This window comes from Gekko japonicus, unplaced genomic scaffold (assembly GCF_001447785.1).
Source record: "Gekko japonicus isolate JY-2015 unplaced genomic scaffold, Gekko_japonicus_V1.1 scaffold1076, whole genome shotgun sequence".
In the NCBI taxonomy this organism is placed as follows: domain Eukaryota; kingdom Metazoa; phylum Chordata; class Lepidosauria; order Squamata; family Gekkonidae; genus Gekko; species Gekko japonicus.
Window position 1 is genome coordinate 238,172 of NW_015162512.1, and position 18,555 is coordinate 256,726.

At 50.7% G+C, this 18,555-nt stretch overlaps 1 protein-coding gene across 1 annotated transcript in view; it reads left to right on the forward strand.

Annotated features, from left to right (window-relative positions):
• Window positions 1-1,565: 1,565 nt before the first annotated feature.
• Window positions 1,566-18,555, forward strand: part of LOC107106079 (adiponectin receptor protein 1-like) — a 22,627-nt gene continuing 5,637 nt past the window's right edge. Inside the window, exons 1-5 of the mRNA XM_015406165.1 lie at window positions 1,566-1,664; window positions 4,537-4,695; window positions 8,790-8,961; window positions 12,041-12,227; window positions 17,880-18,067. Of these exons, the coding sequence (XP_015261651.1) occupies window positions 1,566-1,664; window positions 4,537-4,695; window positions 8,790-8,961; window positions 12,041-12,227; window positions 17,880-18,067 (805 nt within the window). The remainder of the gene's footprint in view (window positions 1,665-4,536; window positions 4,696-8,789; window positions 8,962-12,040; window positions 12,228-17,879; window positions 18,068-18,555) is intronic.

An 18,555-nucleotide genomic window follows, 5' to 3' on the forward strand; every position in this document is an offset into this window, starting at 1 on the left:
TAAAAGCTCAGCTCCCCATCTGCGCCGATGCGGCCCGCAAACGCGTCTCCGCCTTCAACGGCTTTGCACGACTGGCAACGCGGCCTGCGCACCCCGGCCACTGGCGTGCACGCAGAAGCTCGCACAAAGCATTCACACGTGCACTGCCGGCCCCTCCACTCCCGTGACTCGAGTTACGTGGGCGATGCCCAACACTTTTATTGCACTGCTTTTGCACGCCCGGCCACTCGCCGCCTGGAAACGCCTCCTCCGGCCGGGGTCCGTGCCCCGCCCCTTTAACCCTTTCGGCCCCGCCCCCGCCCGCCCACGCACCGAACGCATCCCTCGTTAAGCGTTGCCGTGGCAACCGTCGGGGGGGGCGGATTCCAGCCCCAGCCGGAAGTTCTCTCCGTCGGCTTTGGAACGCTGGACCAATCCTCTCGGCGGGGGATGCTTTCCTTGCGGCAGGAAGTGATCCCGGTTTGACGGGCGGGAGCCGAGGCCTATCGGAGAGGGAGGCGGGGCTCTGAGGGGGACCTGGGGTCCTGATGCTGCTGCCAGGGCTCTTGGGTGAGGGAAATGATGGAAGGACTGAGAGAGTAGAAGGGAAGGAAAGGTGATGGAGCCTGGAGAGGGGAGGGCTGGGGCAAAACTGTGCGGGGGCTCTCTGGGATGTGTGGGAGCTGGAGGGGCATTGCCAGGGCTTGTAGGGGGGAAGGAGGGAGTCTGGGGGGAGCCAGGGACTGGCTTGGTGGGGGCTGTTTATGTGCTCTTACAGGGATGGATGCAGAAGAGTCCCAGGGCTCATGCAGAGAAGGCTTGACACCTTTTGCACACTTACCATGCTATGCCTGTAATCACGTGAAAAGTCAACCGTGCAGCGGTTTTTATCACACACATTGTTACGCTTCGAGAGGCTGGCGGGGGAAGAGATGTGGTGCGGCTCTCCTGTCTGTGGTGCAGGATTCCACAGACCTCTGGCTTCCCACGTGGTTATGTGCACCCGGTGGCATCCTGACAACCAGGGATGGATTGTCTGTCAGGGGAATGGTGTCAACAGAGATGGGAGCGGGGAAGAAAGTTATCAGGCAGGACCAGGGGGGGAGTGTGTCGATAGATGGAGGAATGAAAGAAGAAGGCATGGAGATGGGGGGAAACGGAGAGGAGAGGGTCTCTTGAACCTGGGACCAGGACACCCCTGGGTACTGGAGAAGGACTGCTGTGTGGACTTTGAAGGAGAAGAGACAATGCATGGGTGTCTATTTGGGGGGAGTGAGGGGAATATCCAGGAGGGACAGGAAGTCGGGGCCAGTTAACGGTCCTGTGGGAGGGCATAGAGGTGGTTTTTGGGGTGGCAGCAGCTGCAGAATTATCCCTCAGGGTCCGACTGGCAGTTCACGAGATTGTGGGGGAGGGGGAGGGGGAGGAAAGGATTCGGGGATTCATCCCTCTGCCCCTCCCCTTACCCCCTCTGCTTTCCCACAGAGACAGTGGGGACCATGGGGCTGGTGGCTCGCAGAGGAAACTGAGCCTCTGCCCGTGAAGAGGCCTCAACTCTGTGACCCCCCCTCCCCCCCGCCGCCATCATGGAGCCCCTGAAGGAGCGGGCCAGGTGGTATGCAGGGTACCGGGGGGAGGAGGCCCTGGATGAAAGGAGACCCCTACTGCAGGAAGACAGCATCCAGGTGAGTACAGTGGAGACACCGTTCTTTGTCCCCATCCCCTGAGACCACAGGGCCCAATATCTAAAGCTCCAGGCCCTGGGGCCCAGAGACAATTCCTCCCTAGCAAACAAGCCCACACAGATTCTGGGAAGAACAGCCCTTGTCATCAGGGAGGGTGTTGTTCACTCTTTGGCATATTTTGATTGGCCGCCCCCCAACCCCCAGTTTCACGGTCCCTCCTCCTGATGATACATAACTTTTTTAAAAGTTGACATGGTGTATTATCTGGATCGCCTAGGCTAGTGTGATCTGGTCAGATTGTGGAAGCTAAGCAGGGTTGGCCCTCGTTGGTGTTTGGATGGGAGACCACGGAGGAAGTTCCAGGTCATGACATAGAGGCTGGCAATGGCAAGCTCCCTCTGAGCTTCTCTTCCACCGAGGTCGCCAGAAGTTGGCTGCACCTTGAAGGCACTTTCCACCACCATGGTGTATTAGACCAGCATCTGTCTAGTCCCCCAACCGTAGGTCGAAGCTCATAAACAGAGTGTGAAGGGCAGATGGCAGCCCCCTGTTCTTTGCCCTCAGCATTCACATGCTCAGAGACAGAGCTTTTTTAGTAGAAAAAGCCCAGCAGGAACTCATTAGCATAATAGGCCACACCCAACAGCAAAAAAACTCATTAGCATATTAGGCCACACCCCTGACAGAGCAGCTCATTAGCATATTATGCCACACCCCATGCCTTCCTTTGGCAAGCCCCCCCTTGAAGGGAAGGGAAGGCACTTTGCCTTCCCTTGGCTTGCCCAGGCTACCCTTGGCTGCGGGGAGCCTGGTCAAGCCGGCCCTTGGACAGGCCGGGGAAGACACCGGGAGACATTTAAATGTCTCCCTGATCCTTCCAGGCCCCCCCCCGGCCCTCCTGCCTCGAACTTGCCGGGGGCGGTCACTCTCCAGGCCTTACCTCTGTAGCCACACACATGCAGAGGTTTTAGCTGTAGTGGGCGTGGCCAACTCTGAAGCCAGCCGGAACTCCGTTCCTGTGCGTTCCTGCCCAAAAATAGCCCTGCTCAGAGATATCATACTTTGACCATGGAGGTTCCTGCTGGCTAGTAGCCACTGTCCTCCACACATTGGTCTGACCCCAGCCAAAGCCAGCTGGACAGCTGAAGCCCTGAGAAGGAGGTAGCCACCATGTTTTTCTCCTTAAGACACTTTTCATGAACCTAAGAGGGGAAAGCCCTGACCTGGATACTCCGGGCTAGACTGATCTTGTCAGATCTCAGAAGCTAAGGAGGATTGGCCCTAGAAGAAGAAGAGATTGGATTTATACCCCGCCCTTCACTACCTGAGGGAGTCTCAGAGCGGCTTACAGTCTCCTTTCCCTTCCCCTCCCCACAAAAGACACCCTGTGAGGTGGGTGGGGCTGAGAGAGCTCTTGACAGAAACGGCTCTTTTTTTCAAGGACAGCTCTTATCAGAACTACGGCTTGCCGATATGGGGACCAGAACTGTACACAGTATTCCAAATGAGGCCACACCATAGATCTACACAGGGGCATTATAATATCGGCCGTTTTATTTTCAATCCCTCTCTTACTAATCCCTAACATAGAATTTGCCTTTTTCACCACTGCAACACGCTGGGCTGACACCTTCATTGAGCTCTCCACTACGACCCCAAAATCTTTCTTCCTCTCAGTCTCAGCAAGTTCAGACCCCATTCACCTATACTTGAAGTTGGGTTTGTTTGTTTTTGTTCCAGCGTGCAATGTCACCGTAAATCAGCTGTGACTTGATGGCAAAAGGGGGGGGTATCCTAAATGATCTTCAGATGCCAGCAGACATTTCTATAACTGTGCGTGATAGGAAGGGTAAGCCCTAGATTCTGTTCTATGCGTCCCCACCTGCCTCCTGTTTTGTTGACCTGCTGTATCCGGCCTGCCTCCTATGATAACTGTCTTCAAGTACTTAGAATCATAGAATGTTAGAGTTGGAAGGGACCTTGCAGGTCATCTAGTCCAACCCCCTACACTCTGCTGGAGCATAGATGAAAGATAACCCTACATACCTACAACATACCCGAAAGATGGTCATCCAGCCTCCGCTTGAAAACATCCAAAAACTTGAAAACTTGAAGGATTATCATATAGAGGATGGTGCAGAGTTGTTTTCTGTTGCCCCAGGAGGTCGGACCAGAACCAACCAGTGTTCCCTCTAAGCTGAGTTAGTGTGAGCTAGCTCACAGTTTTTTAGCGTCTGGCTCACACATTTTTGTCTTAGCCCAGGAAGGATTGCTCCAGAACAAACTAATTTATGCAGTAGCCAAATCCCTCGCTCACAACTTTAATGCCAGTAGCTCACAGATTAGAATTTTGGCTCATAAGACTCCACTTTTTAGAGGGAGCATTGGAACCAACGGGTTGAAATTGAATCAAAAGAGTTTTCAGCTAAACATGAGGAAGAACTTCCTGACAGAGCGGTTCCTCAGCAGAACAGGCTTCCTCGGGAGGTGGTGGCTCTCCTTCTTTGGAGGTTCTCAAACAGAGTCTAGATGGCCATCTGACAGCAATGCTGGTTCTGTGAACATAGGCAGATCGTGAGAAGGGAGGGCAGGAAGGGTTGTCTCAGGGCTTAGTTCTTGTGGTCCTTTCTCACACGCCCAGGGAAACGCTAATCGCCACTTTGGGGTCAGGAAGCAATTTTTCTCCTGGCCAATTTGGCCGGGGACCCTGGAGGTTTTTTGTCATCTTCTGGGGATGGAACAGGGGTCAGTGGATGTGGGGGGCGGGGGAGTATTTGTGAACTTCCTGCATTGGGCAGGGAGTTGGACTAGATGACCCTGGAAGTCCCAACTCTGATTCTATGATTCTGTTCTCTCGTACGGTCTCTTCCAGGATGGTGTTGAGATGGGGGTCGAGCCCACAGGTTGGGGTTCCGATGACCCTGAGCTGGAGGAAGAGGAGGAGGTGGGTGACTCGGATCCTGTTCGGGTTCTGATGCTCCCACTTCAGGCTCATCATGCCATGGAGAAGATGGAAGAATTTGTCTTGAAGGTGGGTAAAACATTTGGGAAGCCCTGTCACCAGCTGAGTATTCCTGAGTACCCTATTTACTCCTCCTTGCTTTCTTCCCTCTCCATAGGGTTGACAGCTCTGGGATGGGAAATAGTTGGAGATTTGGGGTTGGAGCCTGAAGAAGCCAGGATTTGAGGAGGGGAGGGACTTCAGTGGGGTATAATCAGGGGTCATTTCGTAGAAAAGGAGGCGCAGGAGCTCATTAGCATAGCTCATTAGCATAACTCATTTGCATATGACACACCCCCTGACATCACTGGAAGTGTCTCAGAAGGCAACACCCACCGCTCAGGCTCCACTGGACTGTTTTGGATTTCTAGCTACTGGGGGGAGGGGAGGGACGTGCAGATCTGTCCTCGCAGAGGAGGGAGAGCTTGTACCTGAAGGAAGGCCGGGGGAAGGGCTCTGCAACTTACCTGGCTGCTTCTTGCTCCTCGTGGCCCGACTGAGGGTTGACGGGAGCAGGGGGCGGGGCTTGTTGCATGTGCCCGCCCCCTGGGCTCCTTACTGCCGGAGCTCCGCTCCTGTGCGCTCCCGCAGGAAATGACCCCTGGGTATAATGCCAGAGAGTCCACTTTCCAAAGCGGCCATTTTCTCCAAGTGAACTGACCTCTGTCACCTGGAGATCAGTTGCCATCCATGCTCCCTCTAAGCTGTGGAGTCTCGTGAGCAAAAATTCTGCTTTGTGAGCTACTGACATTTAAAGTGGCGAGCAAGTGAATTGGCTACTGCATCAATTAGCGTGTTCTGGAGCCATACCTTCCTAAGGCAAAAATGTGTGTCGGAGGCTAAAAAACTGTGACCTAGCTCACGCTAACTCAGCTTAGAGGGAACACTGGGTGCAATCCCAAGAGATCTTTGGCTACCACCTGGAAGCTAGAAGCCAAAGGTGAGAGATCACGGGAGGAGGTGGGAGTACAGTCCAAACTTCTGCGACAAAAATCTAGAGAATCACTACTATTATAGTAAACAATTTTGTATGTATATTTTTATTGACTCTTCGTTTGGATTGTACTCCCACCACCTGGAAGCTGGCGACCAGTTTGCTGGCGACCAGTTTGGTGGCGACCAGTTTGGTGTAGCTGGAGAGCCAGTTTGGTGCAGTGGTTAAGTGCGCGGACTCTAATCTGGGAGAACCAGGTTTGATTCCCCACTCCCCCACTTGCACCTGCTGATGTGACCTTGGGTCAGTCACAAGCTCTGGCACAGCTGTCCTTGAAAAAGAGCAGTTTGTTTCAGAGTTCTCTCAGCCCCCACCCACCTCACAGGGTGTCTGTTGTGGGGAGGGGAAGGGAAAGGACTTTGTAAGCCGCTCTGAGACTCCAAGTGAAGGGCGGGGTATAAACCCAATCTCCTCCTCCTCCTCCTCCTGTTCCATTGACAGAAGTGCCGTCCATTGCCTCCCCCTCCTCCCTCCTTTCTCCTCCCTCCTCCCTCCTCCTTCTTCTTACCTCTCTGCTGTTGTCCCGCCGTCTTTCCTTGGGCAAAATCTCCAACCCAATCAAAATGAAGGTGGCTCGTATGTCACAAAAGTGCCCCAAGTATCTGGCATTGTGACTTCACCAGCCGCTCACTGTCCTTCTCACCACCACCCCTCCCCTTCACCAGGCCAGGGAGGCTGATGGTCACCTGAACCGAAAAGAGCGCGAGAATTTTTCTCAGGGAAGAGGGTCTCCTCTCTGCCATGACAACCCCGTCTGAACCAGCTCCGGGGCTGGTTCACAGAGGGGCAAGCCCATCGGGCCATTTCACCTGGAACCAGGGAGAGGACAAGCAGCAGACATGGATAAACCAAAATCCCAATTTCCAGAAATGCAGTCCGGCACCCTGCCCGTGTCCCTCAAAGGCCTGTGCCTGAGAAGGATCATGGAAAGGGGAGATGTGGGCAAAGCCGGCACCGTCGATGTCGAGACAGATACCAAAGGCTTGCAAAAGGACTGCTGCCACATTCGGGCAAGTGAGACTGTTGTGGAAGGATGGGCGGAGGGGAAGGTTAACCTTTCGGTGAGAGCCCTGTGTGTTGATGAAACCTCTGAATCCCAGAGACAACAGGCAACACTGGGGAAGGTCTTGGCCTCTGTGCCCTGTTGTTGGCCCTCCAGAGGAACTGTGGTTGGCCAGTCTGTGAGACAGGATGCTGGACTAGATGGACCACTGGTCTGATCCAGCAGGGCTCTTCTGATGTTCTTATGAAGGCCTCGGCCTCTCTGCCCTGTTGTTGGCTCTGTCCAGAGGAACTGATTGGCCACTGTGTGAGACAAGATGCTGGTCTAGATGGACCACTGGTCTGATCCAGCAGGGCTCTTCTGATGTTCTTATGAAGGCCTCGGCCTCTCTGCCCTGTTGTTGGCCCTCCAGAGGAACTGGTTGGCCACTGTGAGAGACAAGATGCTGGTCTAGATGGACCACAGATCAGCTCCAGCAGGGCTCTCCTTATGTTCTTATGACTTGATGTTACCTAGGGATTAGTGTTGCCGGCTCTGGGCTGGGAAATACTTTGGGATTTTGTCGGTGACCCCAAAGAGGGTGGGTTTTGGGGAGGGGGGACTTTAATGGAGTATACTACCATAAAGTCCACCTTCCAAAGTGGCCATTTTCTCCAGGTGATCTGATCTCTGCTGCCTGGAGATCAGTTGTAATCCCAGGAGATCTCCAGCCACCATCTGGAGGTTGGGAACCCTACCTAGGGCTGCCCATCTCCACATGGCTATCTGAAGCTTGTCATTAAGGATGCTGGCCACCAGGCGCTTGTGAATTATTGGAAACTAATGGAAGTCCCACAAGCCTTACGAAGACTTAACAGCTTGATAAAGATATCAATTCAAAACAGGCCTGTCGTGTACTAACCTTGACGTCTTCATGCTTCAAGGGACTTATCTTTGGCTGTTAAAGAGAATGGTGTTCTCTGTCCTTACAGCCTAAAGAAGATAGCTCGGTCCCTTTTATGATTGTATTTCAGCAGGGTTTATGTCCCGCTTGTAATTGTATGTCTTTTGATGTAATTACACACGTTGTGCTTTATTTGCACTTTGCTTAATAGCTAATCTTATAATACTATAAATATTTTTGCAAAAAAAACCCCCAGATTTCGTTTACATTTTTCAAGATTGCTTTTGTATTTTTGGTTGATAGTCGTAAGATTACAGCGGTTATATTCTGCTCAGGATGTGAACTGCTTTGCTCAGCACGGGGGGGGGGGGGGAAGGGGGGGGGGGGGAATTAGAAGGAACATTGCTTAGAATTTGCCTGAACTACAGAGTTAAACCCAAGCAGTTACCTGGTTTCATGCTAAGGAAACCTGGGGATTGTTCTCCGTAGGTATCTGAGCACTCCACGAAACTACAATTCCCAGGTTCCTTATGGGGTGCCATGCCTGCCCTGACATGGGGTAGGCTAGGGTAATTAAACCACTCTTAAAAAGAGCCCTACCCTTTTCTTATGGCTACTTATGACTGGAATATAGGCATCTCCTTAGAGCAGTGTTATCCCAAACGATTGATAACAGGGACACCATTTGTTTTGTTATTTCTGGAGTCAGAAGCGCACGCCAATCTTAGGAGCACATGTTTTCTCAGTTCCCAGAACAGTGAGTGGAAACCCCCTCCTTTGCAGCCGTGAGAGGTAGGGCTACCAAGTACTTACCGCAGACTGGTGGGGGACGTATAGTTCTTGGCGGGAACATTCCCACGGGGAAAACACAGGTGCTACACTATCCTGTCGCCCAGACATGACGTGAGCATGTAGCCGGGTGACGCTCTGGCAATGGGGCTGAAAACTCGATGGTACCATTGAGTTTCCAGCCTCATTGCCAAAGCATCGCCTGGCTACAAGGTATAGATATGAATTTTCAGTCTGGGGCAAGTGATGCTCTGTGTTCTTGGTGCTTGGGGGGGAGGGGGGAACACTGAGAGGGCTTCCAGCATCCTGGCGCCACTGCTGGACCTCCGGATGGCACCTGGTATTTTTGGCCACTGTGTGACACAGAGTGTTGGACTAAATGGGCCATTGGCCTGATCCAACACGGGCTTCTCTTATGTTCTTATGTTCTTATCCCCTCTCTTCTCCCACCGCAGGTTTGGGAGGGCCGCTGGCGTGTCATCCCATATGACGTCCTGCCCGATTGGCTGAAGGACAACGACTTCCTCTTGCATGGACATCGGCCCCCCATGCCCTCATTCCGCGCCTGCTTTCGCAGCATCTTCCGCCTCCACACTGAGACCGGCAACATCTGGACACACCTGCTTGGTCAGTCACAGGGAGAGTTGTGTGACATTGCATTGCCCCACAGAGCAAAGGATGGAGCGGGGTAGGGTGGGGAGCGGGAAGTCTGGACCCGCTGTCCTCTCCCTTTGCACAGCACGCTATCCAAATGGGGTACCTGCCTGTTCGTTACGCTTGCAGCTTGCAAAGCCCCACGTTACCTAATGTCTTTATTTAATTCGTTTATATCCAGCCTTTCTTTCCAGTGGGGACGCAGAGCGGCTTACATTCTTCTTCTCTCCTCCATTTTATCCTCACGACAACCCTGTGAGGAAGGTTAGGCTGAGCAAGCTTTCGTGGCGTGTGAGGATTTGAACCTGGGTCTTCTAGATATTATTCCGACACTCTTAACCACTGGCACCTTTAAGACCAACAAAGTCTTATTCAAGGTATAAGCTTTTGTGTGCAAGCGCACTTCTTCAGATACTGTGAAACAGAATTTCCTCAACAATTATATATAGGAAGAGAAAGGGTTGGGGGGGTTAGTTGACAGGAAGGGCCATTTAGAGTCAAGACAGAGACAGAAACAAAACTGAACATTACCAGTCCATACATACAAGTAGAGGGTGAGCAGTAAATTATCATACAACATCATGAAGATGTGTAACATATACAAGGATCGAACAGGAATACTAAGCTTAGTTTGTATGGTACCCATTTGTTTGGGCTCACTTCTGAGGCAAAAACAGTGAAGGAAATAAATATGTCAAAACTGGAGATTGGTGTATCCTTAATTGTGGACTGCTGAGAGTAATTCTACAATTAAGGATACATTTGATCTCCAATTTTGGCATATTTATTTCCTTCACTGTTTCCCCCCCAGATTTGAACCCAAACAAATAGTAACCATTTAAACAGAGCTTATTATTCCTGTTTGATCCCTGAATCTGTTAAACATCTTCATTATGCTGTATGATAATTTACTGCTCACCCTCTACTCATATGTCTGGACTAGTTATTTCCATTTTTGTTTCTGTCTCTGTCCTGAGTCTAATTGGCCCTTCCTGGCAACTAAACCCTACCTCTACCCTCTCTCTTCCTATATGTAATGGTTGAGCAAATTCTGTTTCGCTGTATCTGAGGAAGTGTGCTTGCACATGAAAGTTTGTACCTGGAATAAAACTTTGTTGGTCTTAAAGGTGCCCCTGGACTCAAACTTTGCTTTGCTACTTTAGACCAACACGGCTGCCCACCTGACTTTTAACCACTATAACACATGGGCTCATCAGGGATTAGGGCAAGTCCTTTTTGTGCTGGGAGGGAAGAAAAGTTCCTTCCTCTGCCTTTTTCCCACCAGAAAAAGCTATCCACCAAGCTGCTTTTAGCCCGTACTGGGGGAAACGTACAGGTACCCACAGGGCTCATTTTGTAGAAAAGGCCCAGCAGGAACTCATTAGCATAATAGCCAACACCCAACAGCAGGAACTCATTAGCATATTGGGCCACACCCCTGACAGCACAGCTCATTAGCACATTAGGCCGCACCCCCATGTTACCAGAAGTGTGGTTATCCAGCCACACCCACCTTTTGCTTGTTATTCTGTTTACCTTGTTTGTTGTCAAAACCCAGGGCCTTTTTTTGTAGCAGGAACTCCTTTGCATGTTAGGCCACACACCCCTAATGTAGCCAATCCTAATGAGTTTCTGCTGTTGGGTGTGGCCTATTATACTAATGAGTTCCTGTGGGCGTGGCCAACTTGGGAGCCAGCTGGAACTCTGTTCCTGTGCGTTCCTGCCCAAAAATAGCCCTGGGTACCCATATTTTTCCCCTAGCGTGGATCCGCACAGCTCAAGGGTGACTTTTCCCGGTGGGAAAATGGCAGAGGAAGGAAGGGTGAAAGTTTCTCCTCCCTCCCTCCCTCCCTCCCTAGTCCATTTTCCTCTGATGAAGCAATTCTGGCAGCTGGATTCGCAAAAGGGGTGGGTGGGAACAGTTTTTTTAAATGAGCATGGGAGAAATGATACCGTGTCACTGAGCTCTTAGTGTTTGATGCACATGCATTCCATTTCTGAGCATTTCTAGTGCATGTGCATTAGAAATCAGACGGATCCTCCCAATTCACCCACTCTCGCACACGCACACACAAAGACGGAACTGCTGGAGACCAGAAAAGGGGGCTGAGCTCAGACCCAATGCTCCCTCTAAGCTGTGGAGTCTTGTGAGCAAAAATTCTACTTTGTGAGCTGCTGGCATTAAAATTGTGAGCGAGCGATGTGGCTACTGCATAAACTAGTTTGCTCCAGAGCCATCCCCTTCCTGAGCGAAGACAAAAATGTGTGAGCTGGAGGCTGAAAAACTGTGAGCTAGCTCACACGAACTCAGCTTAGAGGGAACACTGCTCAGACCTATGACAGTCGTTGCAATGCATGCTAATAAAATGATGGAAAGTGCTGTCAAGTCACAGGCGACTTATGGTGATCCCGTAGAGATTGCCAGAGACGATCAGAGGCGGCTAGCCATTGCCTGCCTCTGCATAGCAACCCTGGACTTCCCTGGTGGTGCCCCATCCTAATACTAACTGGGGCCAGCCCTGCTTAGCTTCTGAGATCTGACGAGATCAGGCTAGCCTGGGCTACCTGGTTCAGGGCAGAGATGATCAGAGGTGGTTTGCCCTTGCCTGCCTCTGCGTAGCAACCCTGGACTTCCTTGGTGGTCTCCCATCCAAGTGCCAACAATAGCTGACCCTGCTTAGCTTCTGAGATCTGACGAGACTGGGCTAGCTCGGGCCGTCCATGTCAAGACAAGAGTTGTCCAGAGGTGGTTTGCCCATTGCCTGCCTCTGCACAGCAACCCTGGACTTCCTTGGTGGTCTCCCACACACATACTAACCAGGGGCTGACCCAGCTTAGCAGGCGTGACCTGATGAGACTGGGACAGCCTGGGCCGTCCAGGTCAGGGTATACTAATAAAATATGGAAGAGAATTGCCTGGCAAAAGGGACCAGGGAACAGAGGCTTCCCATGGAAACTGAGTCAGTTGGAATATACAGTTTGTCTGGATACATAGAGAAACAAACAACTAGTGATCTGTAGGTATTTTTCTTCTCTCTTCCCTCTTTCCCAGGATTCCTCTTCTTCCTGGTCTTGGGCTTCGGCTACATGTTCAGCCCCAACATGAACTACGTGGCCCCGATTCAGGAACGTGTGGTCTTTGGCATGTTCTTCTTGGGAGCCATTCTTTGCCTCTGCTTCTCCTGGGTGTTCCACACCGTCTACTGCCATTCCGAGAAGGTCTCCCGCACCTTCTCCAAGTGAGTGCGCTCTCCCCCCTACCCTACCCTCCATCTACCCACTCACCCCCCGCGGCCTGGCAAAGAAGAGAAGGCTGGCAAGGCAGGTCTTTTCAATGCAGCGTTGAAAGTCACAAGAGGCACGAGTGCTGGAAAAGTAATTTGCAAAGGAGTAGGCACCTCCTGCACCTGCTGAATCCTCCCGCATTACCTTCAAGGGCAGTCCCACGTAGAGGGCATTGCAGCAGTCAAGCCTTAAAGTTACCGTAGAATGCATCAGCATTGCCAGATCAGCCTGAACCTGGAAGGCAGGCCAGTTTCTTGACCAGGAGCATCTGGGGGGTGGGTGGGAAACACCTGTTGCCACAGCCTGAACTTGCTTCTTTTTTAAAAAAAGAGCAAGTGAAGATCTAATTCCAAGAGCTCTTACCAGTTTACTACAGAAGGTCCCCCTCTGGAGTGTGGGCTGTTCTGAGAAGCATCATCACTGTCTTGCGCAGATGAAGTTTCAGCCTGTTCTTTTCCATCTACTTGATCACCGCATCCCAGTACTGGCTTAAGGCAGAGACAGCTGCATCTAGAGGCTTAACCACCTCGCAGACCCCTGGTTGATTCCATTGCGACAATTACATTTAGCCACATGAAGATCCCTTCACTGCCTGCTGATTGATTTATGGGTGCAATTCAAGCTTTCGATGCTCACCTAGGAAGCCCTTCATGGCCTGGGGCTCACATCCCTGAAGGACCCCCTCTCCTTACCTGTTCATCTCAGCAGGGTCAGCTTTCAATGCCTCCGTTGTCTAAGGCATGGTTGGTAACAGTACAGGCTCAGGCTTTCTCAATAGCTGCCCCATATTTGCAGAACAGCTTCCTGGTTCCAGAAAAGGTGTGTGTGTGGGGAGGTCTAAGGGTCTGGCTTTCTAGTGGGGCTGCAAAGAAGTTATTCTAGAGAGCTTGTGGTAGGGTTGCCAGGTCCCCCCCCCCATCCAACCAGCAGAGGGCAGGGTCATAGAGTTGCCAGCTCCAGGTTGGGAAACTCCTGGGGTCATTTTGTAGAAAAAGAGGTGCAGGAGCTCATTAGCATAACTTATTTGAATATGCCACACCCCCTGACATCACCGGAAGTGTGTCAGAAGGCAACACCCACTGTTCAGGCTGCACTGGACTCTTTTGGATTGCTAGCTATGGGGGGGGGGAAATGTGCAGATCTGTCCTCACAGAGGAGGGAGAGCTTGTACCTGAATAAAACTTGGTCTTAAAGGTGCCACTGGACTGTTTTAGACCACTGGCTGCTTCTTGCTCCTCATGGCCTGACTGAGGGCTGCTGGGAGCAGGGGGCGTGGCTTGTTGCCTGTGCCCGCCCCCTGGGTTTTTTACTGCCGGAGCTCCGCCCCTGTGCGCTCCTGCAGGAAATGACCCCTGGGAAACTCCTGGAGATTTGGGGGTGGAGCCTGGGGAGAACAGGGACTCCAGTGGTGTACAGTGCCTTAGAGTCCACCCTCCAAAGCATCCATTTCCTCCAGGGGAACTGATCTCTGCAGTCTGGAGATGAGCTGTAATTCCAGGAGATCCCCAGGACCCGCCTGGAGGCTGGCATCCCTAGCTTGTTGTGAATTCTGAGTCTGGCAGATGAGGAATGCTGTACTGGCGGGGGTATAAAGTTCCTGGGTTGATTTTTAATGTTTTATATCTAGGGTTGCCAGGTCCCTACCCTTTGGTGACGGGGGGCTCCAGTCTTCTCTATGGGGTCCTCTTGCACACGTGCAAAGCGCACGCGCCTCAGCGACGTCACCCGGAAATGACATCATTGCGCTGGGCACGTCGCTAAGGGCACGCTCTAGTGTTCAGCCAAAAAAATCACCATAGAGTTTTTGGGCGAACGCTAGAGCATCCCCCCTGCGATGGGTCCAGCACGATGACGTCACTTCCGGGTGACGTCATCGCACCGGGCACGTCAGGCGCTACGGAGCCCTTTGAGGGCAGGGCTCCCTCTCGTCGACAGCTGGCTGGCGGGCAGATTTGGAGGGCCCAAAATTGGGGGAGCTCCCACCCCCATTGCGGGATGGCAACCCTATTGAAATCTGTTGTTTTAATAATTGTTTTAGCAAATGGTTTTTATATTGCTGTCACCTGCCTCGGATCCTCAGGAGCAAGGAGGGCATATCAGTAGGGCTGCCAAGTGGGGGTGGGGGCGGGTAAACCCCTGCTTTGGAGGCCCGATTTCCGCCGCCACAGAATCGGGCTTCGGGGGGAACTTCGCCCCCTGAAGCGCAGCGTGGCTGCTTCACCAGAGGTGACGCAACCATGTAGATCACGTTGGGGGCGTGGCCCCGATCGTTGGAGGGAAAACTCTATGGTTTTCCCTCTGACGATCGGGGCCACGCCCTCAACGTGATCGACGTCGCGCGTCACTTCCGGTGACGTGCTGGCAGTGCGTGCGCGCTTTGTGCACATGCACACACGGCAAGGGACAGCTCCTGGAGCGTGGTGAAGCTCCCCCGCCGGTGAGTAAAATTCACTTGGCAAGCCTCCATATCAGGGTTTTAAATCAATCAATCAAATATCATGATGTCTCAATGAGGGCCCAGTTGGGGAGGCGGTCAGGCGAAGAAGAAGAAGAAGAAGAAGATTGGATTTATACCCCGCCCTTCACTTGGGAGTCTCAGAGCGGCTTACAAACTCCTTTCCCTCCCCCTCCCCTCCCCACGACAGACACCCTGTGAGGTAGGTGGGGCTGAGAGAACTCTGACACAAACTGCTCTTTTTCAAGGACAGCTGTGCCAGAGCTTGTGACTGACCCAAGGTCACATCAGCAGGTACAAGTGGAGGAGTGGGGAATCAAACCCGGTTCTCCCAGATTAGAGTCCGCACACTTAACCACTACACCAAACTGGAGGGCTATTTGGGCCTGGGCCTTGAGCTCAGGGGGGGCCTCAAGTTTAGGAACTAGGCTTGCCAGCCTCCAGGTGGTGGCTGGAGATTTCCTAGGATTACAACCAATGTTCCATCTAAGCTGTGGAGTCCTGTGAGCAAAAAAATCAGCTTTGTGAGCTACTGGCATTAAAGTTGTGAGCGAGCGATTTGGCCACTGCGTAAATCAGTTTGCTTTGGCGCCATCCTTCCTGAGCGAAGACAAGAATGTATGAGCCGAAGGCTAAAAAACTGTGAGCTAGCTCACACTAACTCAGCTTAGAGGGAACATTGATTACAGCTGATCCCCAGAGGACAAAGATCATTGTCCCTGGAGAAAATGGCGGCTTTGAAAGATGGATTCTGCCAACTCCTGCTTGGAAGATACCTGGAGATTTTTGAGGGTGGGCACTAAGAAGTGCAGGGCTTGGGGAGGGGAGGAACCTCAGCGGGGCATCATGCTATGGAGTCCACCTTCCAAAGTAGCCATTTTCTCCAGGGGGAACTGATCTCCGGGGATTGTTGTATTCCTTGGAGATCTCCAGCCTCCACCTGGAGGTTGGCAACCCTCAGCGGATACGTGTGTCCAGAAGCTACAAAACGTCGCCGGTTTGATCTAAAGTCCACAAGTGCTCAAAAAGTCATACCAAAAGAGTAAATTTATATGACAAGAACAACAGAGGACCACATGTATCAGTAAAGCATGTGGTCCTCTGTTATTCTTGTCATATACATTTACTCTTTTGGCATGAATTTTGGAGCACTTGTGGTCTGCATTATTTGGACAGTGCTTGCTTGCTTTCTGTATATTGTATACTGTGACATCGCATCTGCTTATAGTTTTGATATAAAGTCCTCATGTCATCCACAAACAACCACAAGGACAATCTTCAGGTGAGACTGTCAGTCAACAAAATCTAGAAACACTGCCCCCATTCTGTGACCACATGGCCCCTAATCTTGATTTTTAATCTACACAGTCTGGTCCAGCGTTCCTTCTAAGATGAGTTAGTGTGAGCCAGCTCACAGTTTTTTAGCCTCCAGCTCACCCATTTTTGCCTTAGCTCCGGAAGGATGGCTCCAGAGCAAACTAATTTATGCAGTAGCCAAATTGCTCGCTCACAGCTTTAATGCCAGTTGCTCACAAATTAGAATTTTTGCTCACAGGACTCCACAGCTTAGAGGGAGCATTGGTCTGGTCGTGTTGAAATATTTAACATTTCTAAGCTTTGGGAATAGTATTGATTACGCCTTCTTCCAACCGCTGATTGACATAGAGTATAATTTAGCAATCTAACCATCCATCTCAGTTTTGAATATCATATCAGTACTTGGGATCAGTACTTGGTCCACTGCTTTTTAACTTGTTCATTAATGATTTGGAGATGGGAGTAAGCAGTGAAGTGGCTAAATTTGCGGATGATACAAAGTTGTTCAGGGTGGTGAAAACCAGTGAGGATTGTGAGGCACTCCAAGGGGATCTGTCAAGGATGGGCGAGTGGGCGTCAACATGGCTAATGGGGTTCAATGTGGCCAAGTGCAAGGTGATGCACATTGGAGCCAAAAATCCTAAATATAAATACACATTGATGGGGTCTGAACTGGCAGAGACTGAGCAAGAGAGAGATCTTGGAGTTGTAGTGGATAACTCACTGAAAATGTCGAGACAGTGTGTGACTGCAATAAAGAAGGCCAATGCTATGCTGGGGATTATTAGGAAGGGTATTGAAAACAGATCAGCCAATATAATAATGCCCCTATATAAATCAATGGTGAGACCTCATTTGGAATACTGTGTGCAGTTCTGGGCACCACACCTAAAAAAGGATATTATAGCTTTGGAAAAAGTGCAGAAAAGGGCAACTTGAATGAGGAAAGGTTAAAGCGCTTAGGGCTCTTTAGCTTGGAAAAACGATGACTGAGGGGAGACATGATTGAGGTTTATAAGATTATGCATGGGATAGAGCAGGTAGAGAAAGAGGTACTTTTCTCCCTTTCTCACAATACAAGAACTCGTGGGCACTCCATGAAACTGCAGAGCGGTCGGGTTAGAACGGATAAAAGGAAGTACTTCTTCACCCAAAGAGTGATTAACACATGGAATTCACTGCCACAGGAAGTGGTGGCGGCTACAAGCATGGACGGCTTCAAAAGGGAATTAGATAAGCATATGGAGCAGAGGTCCATCAGTGGCTATTAGCCACAAGGTATAGCTAGGGGCTCTGGGGCAAGTGATGCTCTGTCTTCTTGGTGCTTGGGGGGGGGGTCAACAGTGGGAGGACTTCTAATCTCCTGGCCCCACTGCTGGACCTCCTGATGGCACTGGTATTTCTGGCCACTGTGTGACACAGAGTGTTGGACTGGATGGGCCTTTGGCCTGATCCAACATTGGCGTCTCTTATGTTCTTATCACTCACTTTGTGTTTGTATTTCAATAATATCGCAAAAAAAAATGTCTTAGAACTTTGAGCAAACTGGTATTCCTTACCCACCATGATTAGTTCTTCTAAGGTCATAGTAACTAGTTTATCTGGTTATACCTCATACCTCTTTTTGTAAGGATTTGTATATCAGTAGGTTGTGGCATTTGTATTATTCAGTTGGTTATGGCATTTGCATTATTCATTTATTCAAAAAAATTAATAAAAGTGAATGATGCAAAAAAAGTAAATAGGTTCTTGGAATTTCAGCTTCAGCTAGCAGACTGCACTGGGTATCTCCCGGCTGCTTAACCTGGCTTTTTTGTCATGCGTGTTCCTGCAGGTTGGATTACTCCGGAATTGCCCTGCTGACCATGGGCAGCTTCGTCCCCTGGCTGTATTACTCCTTCTACTGCTCGCCGCAACCCCGCCTCATCTACCTCATCATCATCTGTGTGCTGGGCATCACAGCCATCATGGTATCGCAGTGGGACCACTTTGCTACTCCGCAGTATCGAGCTGTCCGGGCAGGTAACCGTACATGGCAAGAGTTGTGGTTGTCCGTAGGTTGCTTTCACAGGAAAACATGAAGCTACCTTATACCAAATCAGACCCTTGGTCCGTCAGAGTCAGTGTCGTTTGCTCAGACCGGTGGCAGCTCTCATTTGAATATTTACACATGATTTATCCAATTTAATTTATCGGAAGTTTCCCCTTTTGATGGCAGATGAGATGTTTTGGACAGAATTGTATAAATAGTGCCCTTAGCTCTTGTTTTCTAAGCTGTGTAACCAGTGGTGTGTATGAGTAGCTTTGTTTGGCTTTCTTCTGTATGTGTTTGGCTTTCTTCTGTAAGACAACTATTGCTAGAATTTTTTATGTTAATGTCGTCTCCTCTGCTAATTAAAATTTGCACAAAATAATCTTTTTTTAAAAGACCAGTAGCAGCACTCCAGCTGAGGTCTTCCACATCGCCTCCTATCTGATCCTTTTAACCAGGGCTATTTTTGGGCAGGAAT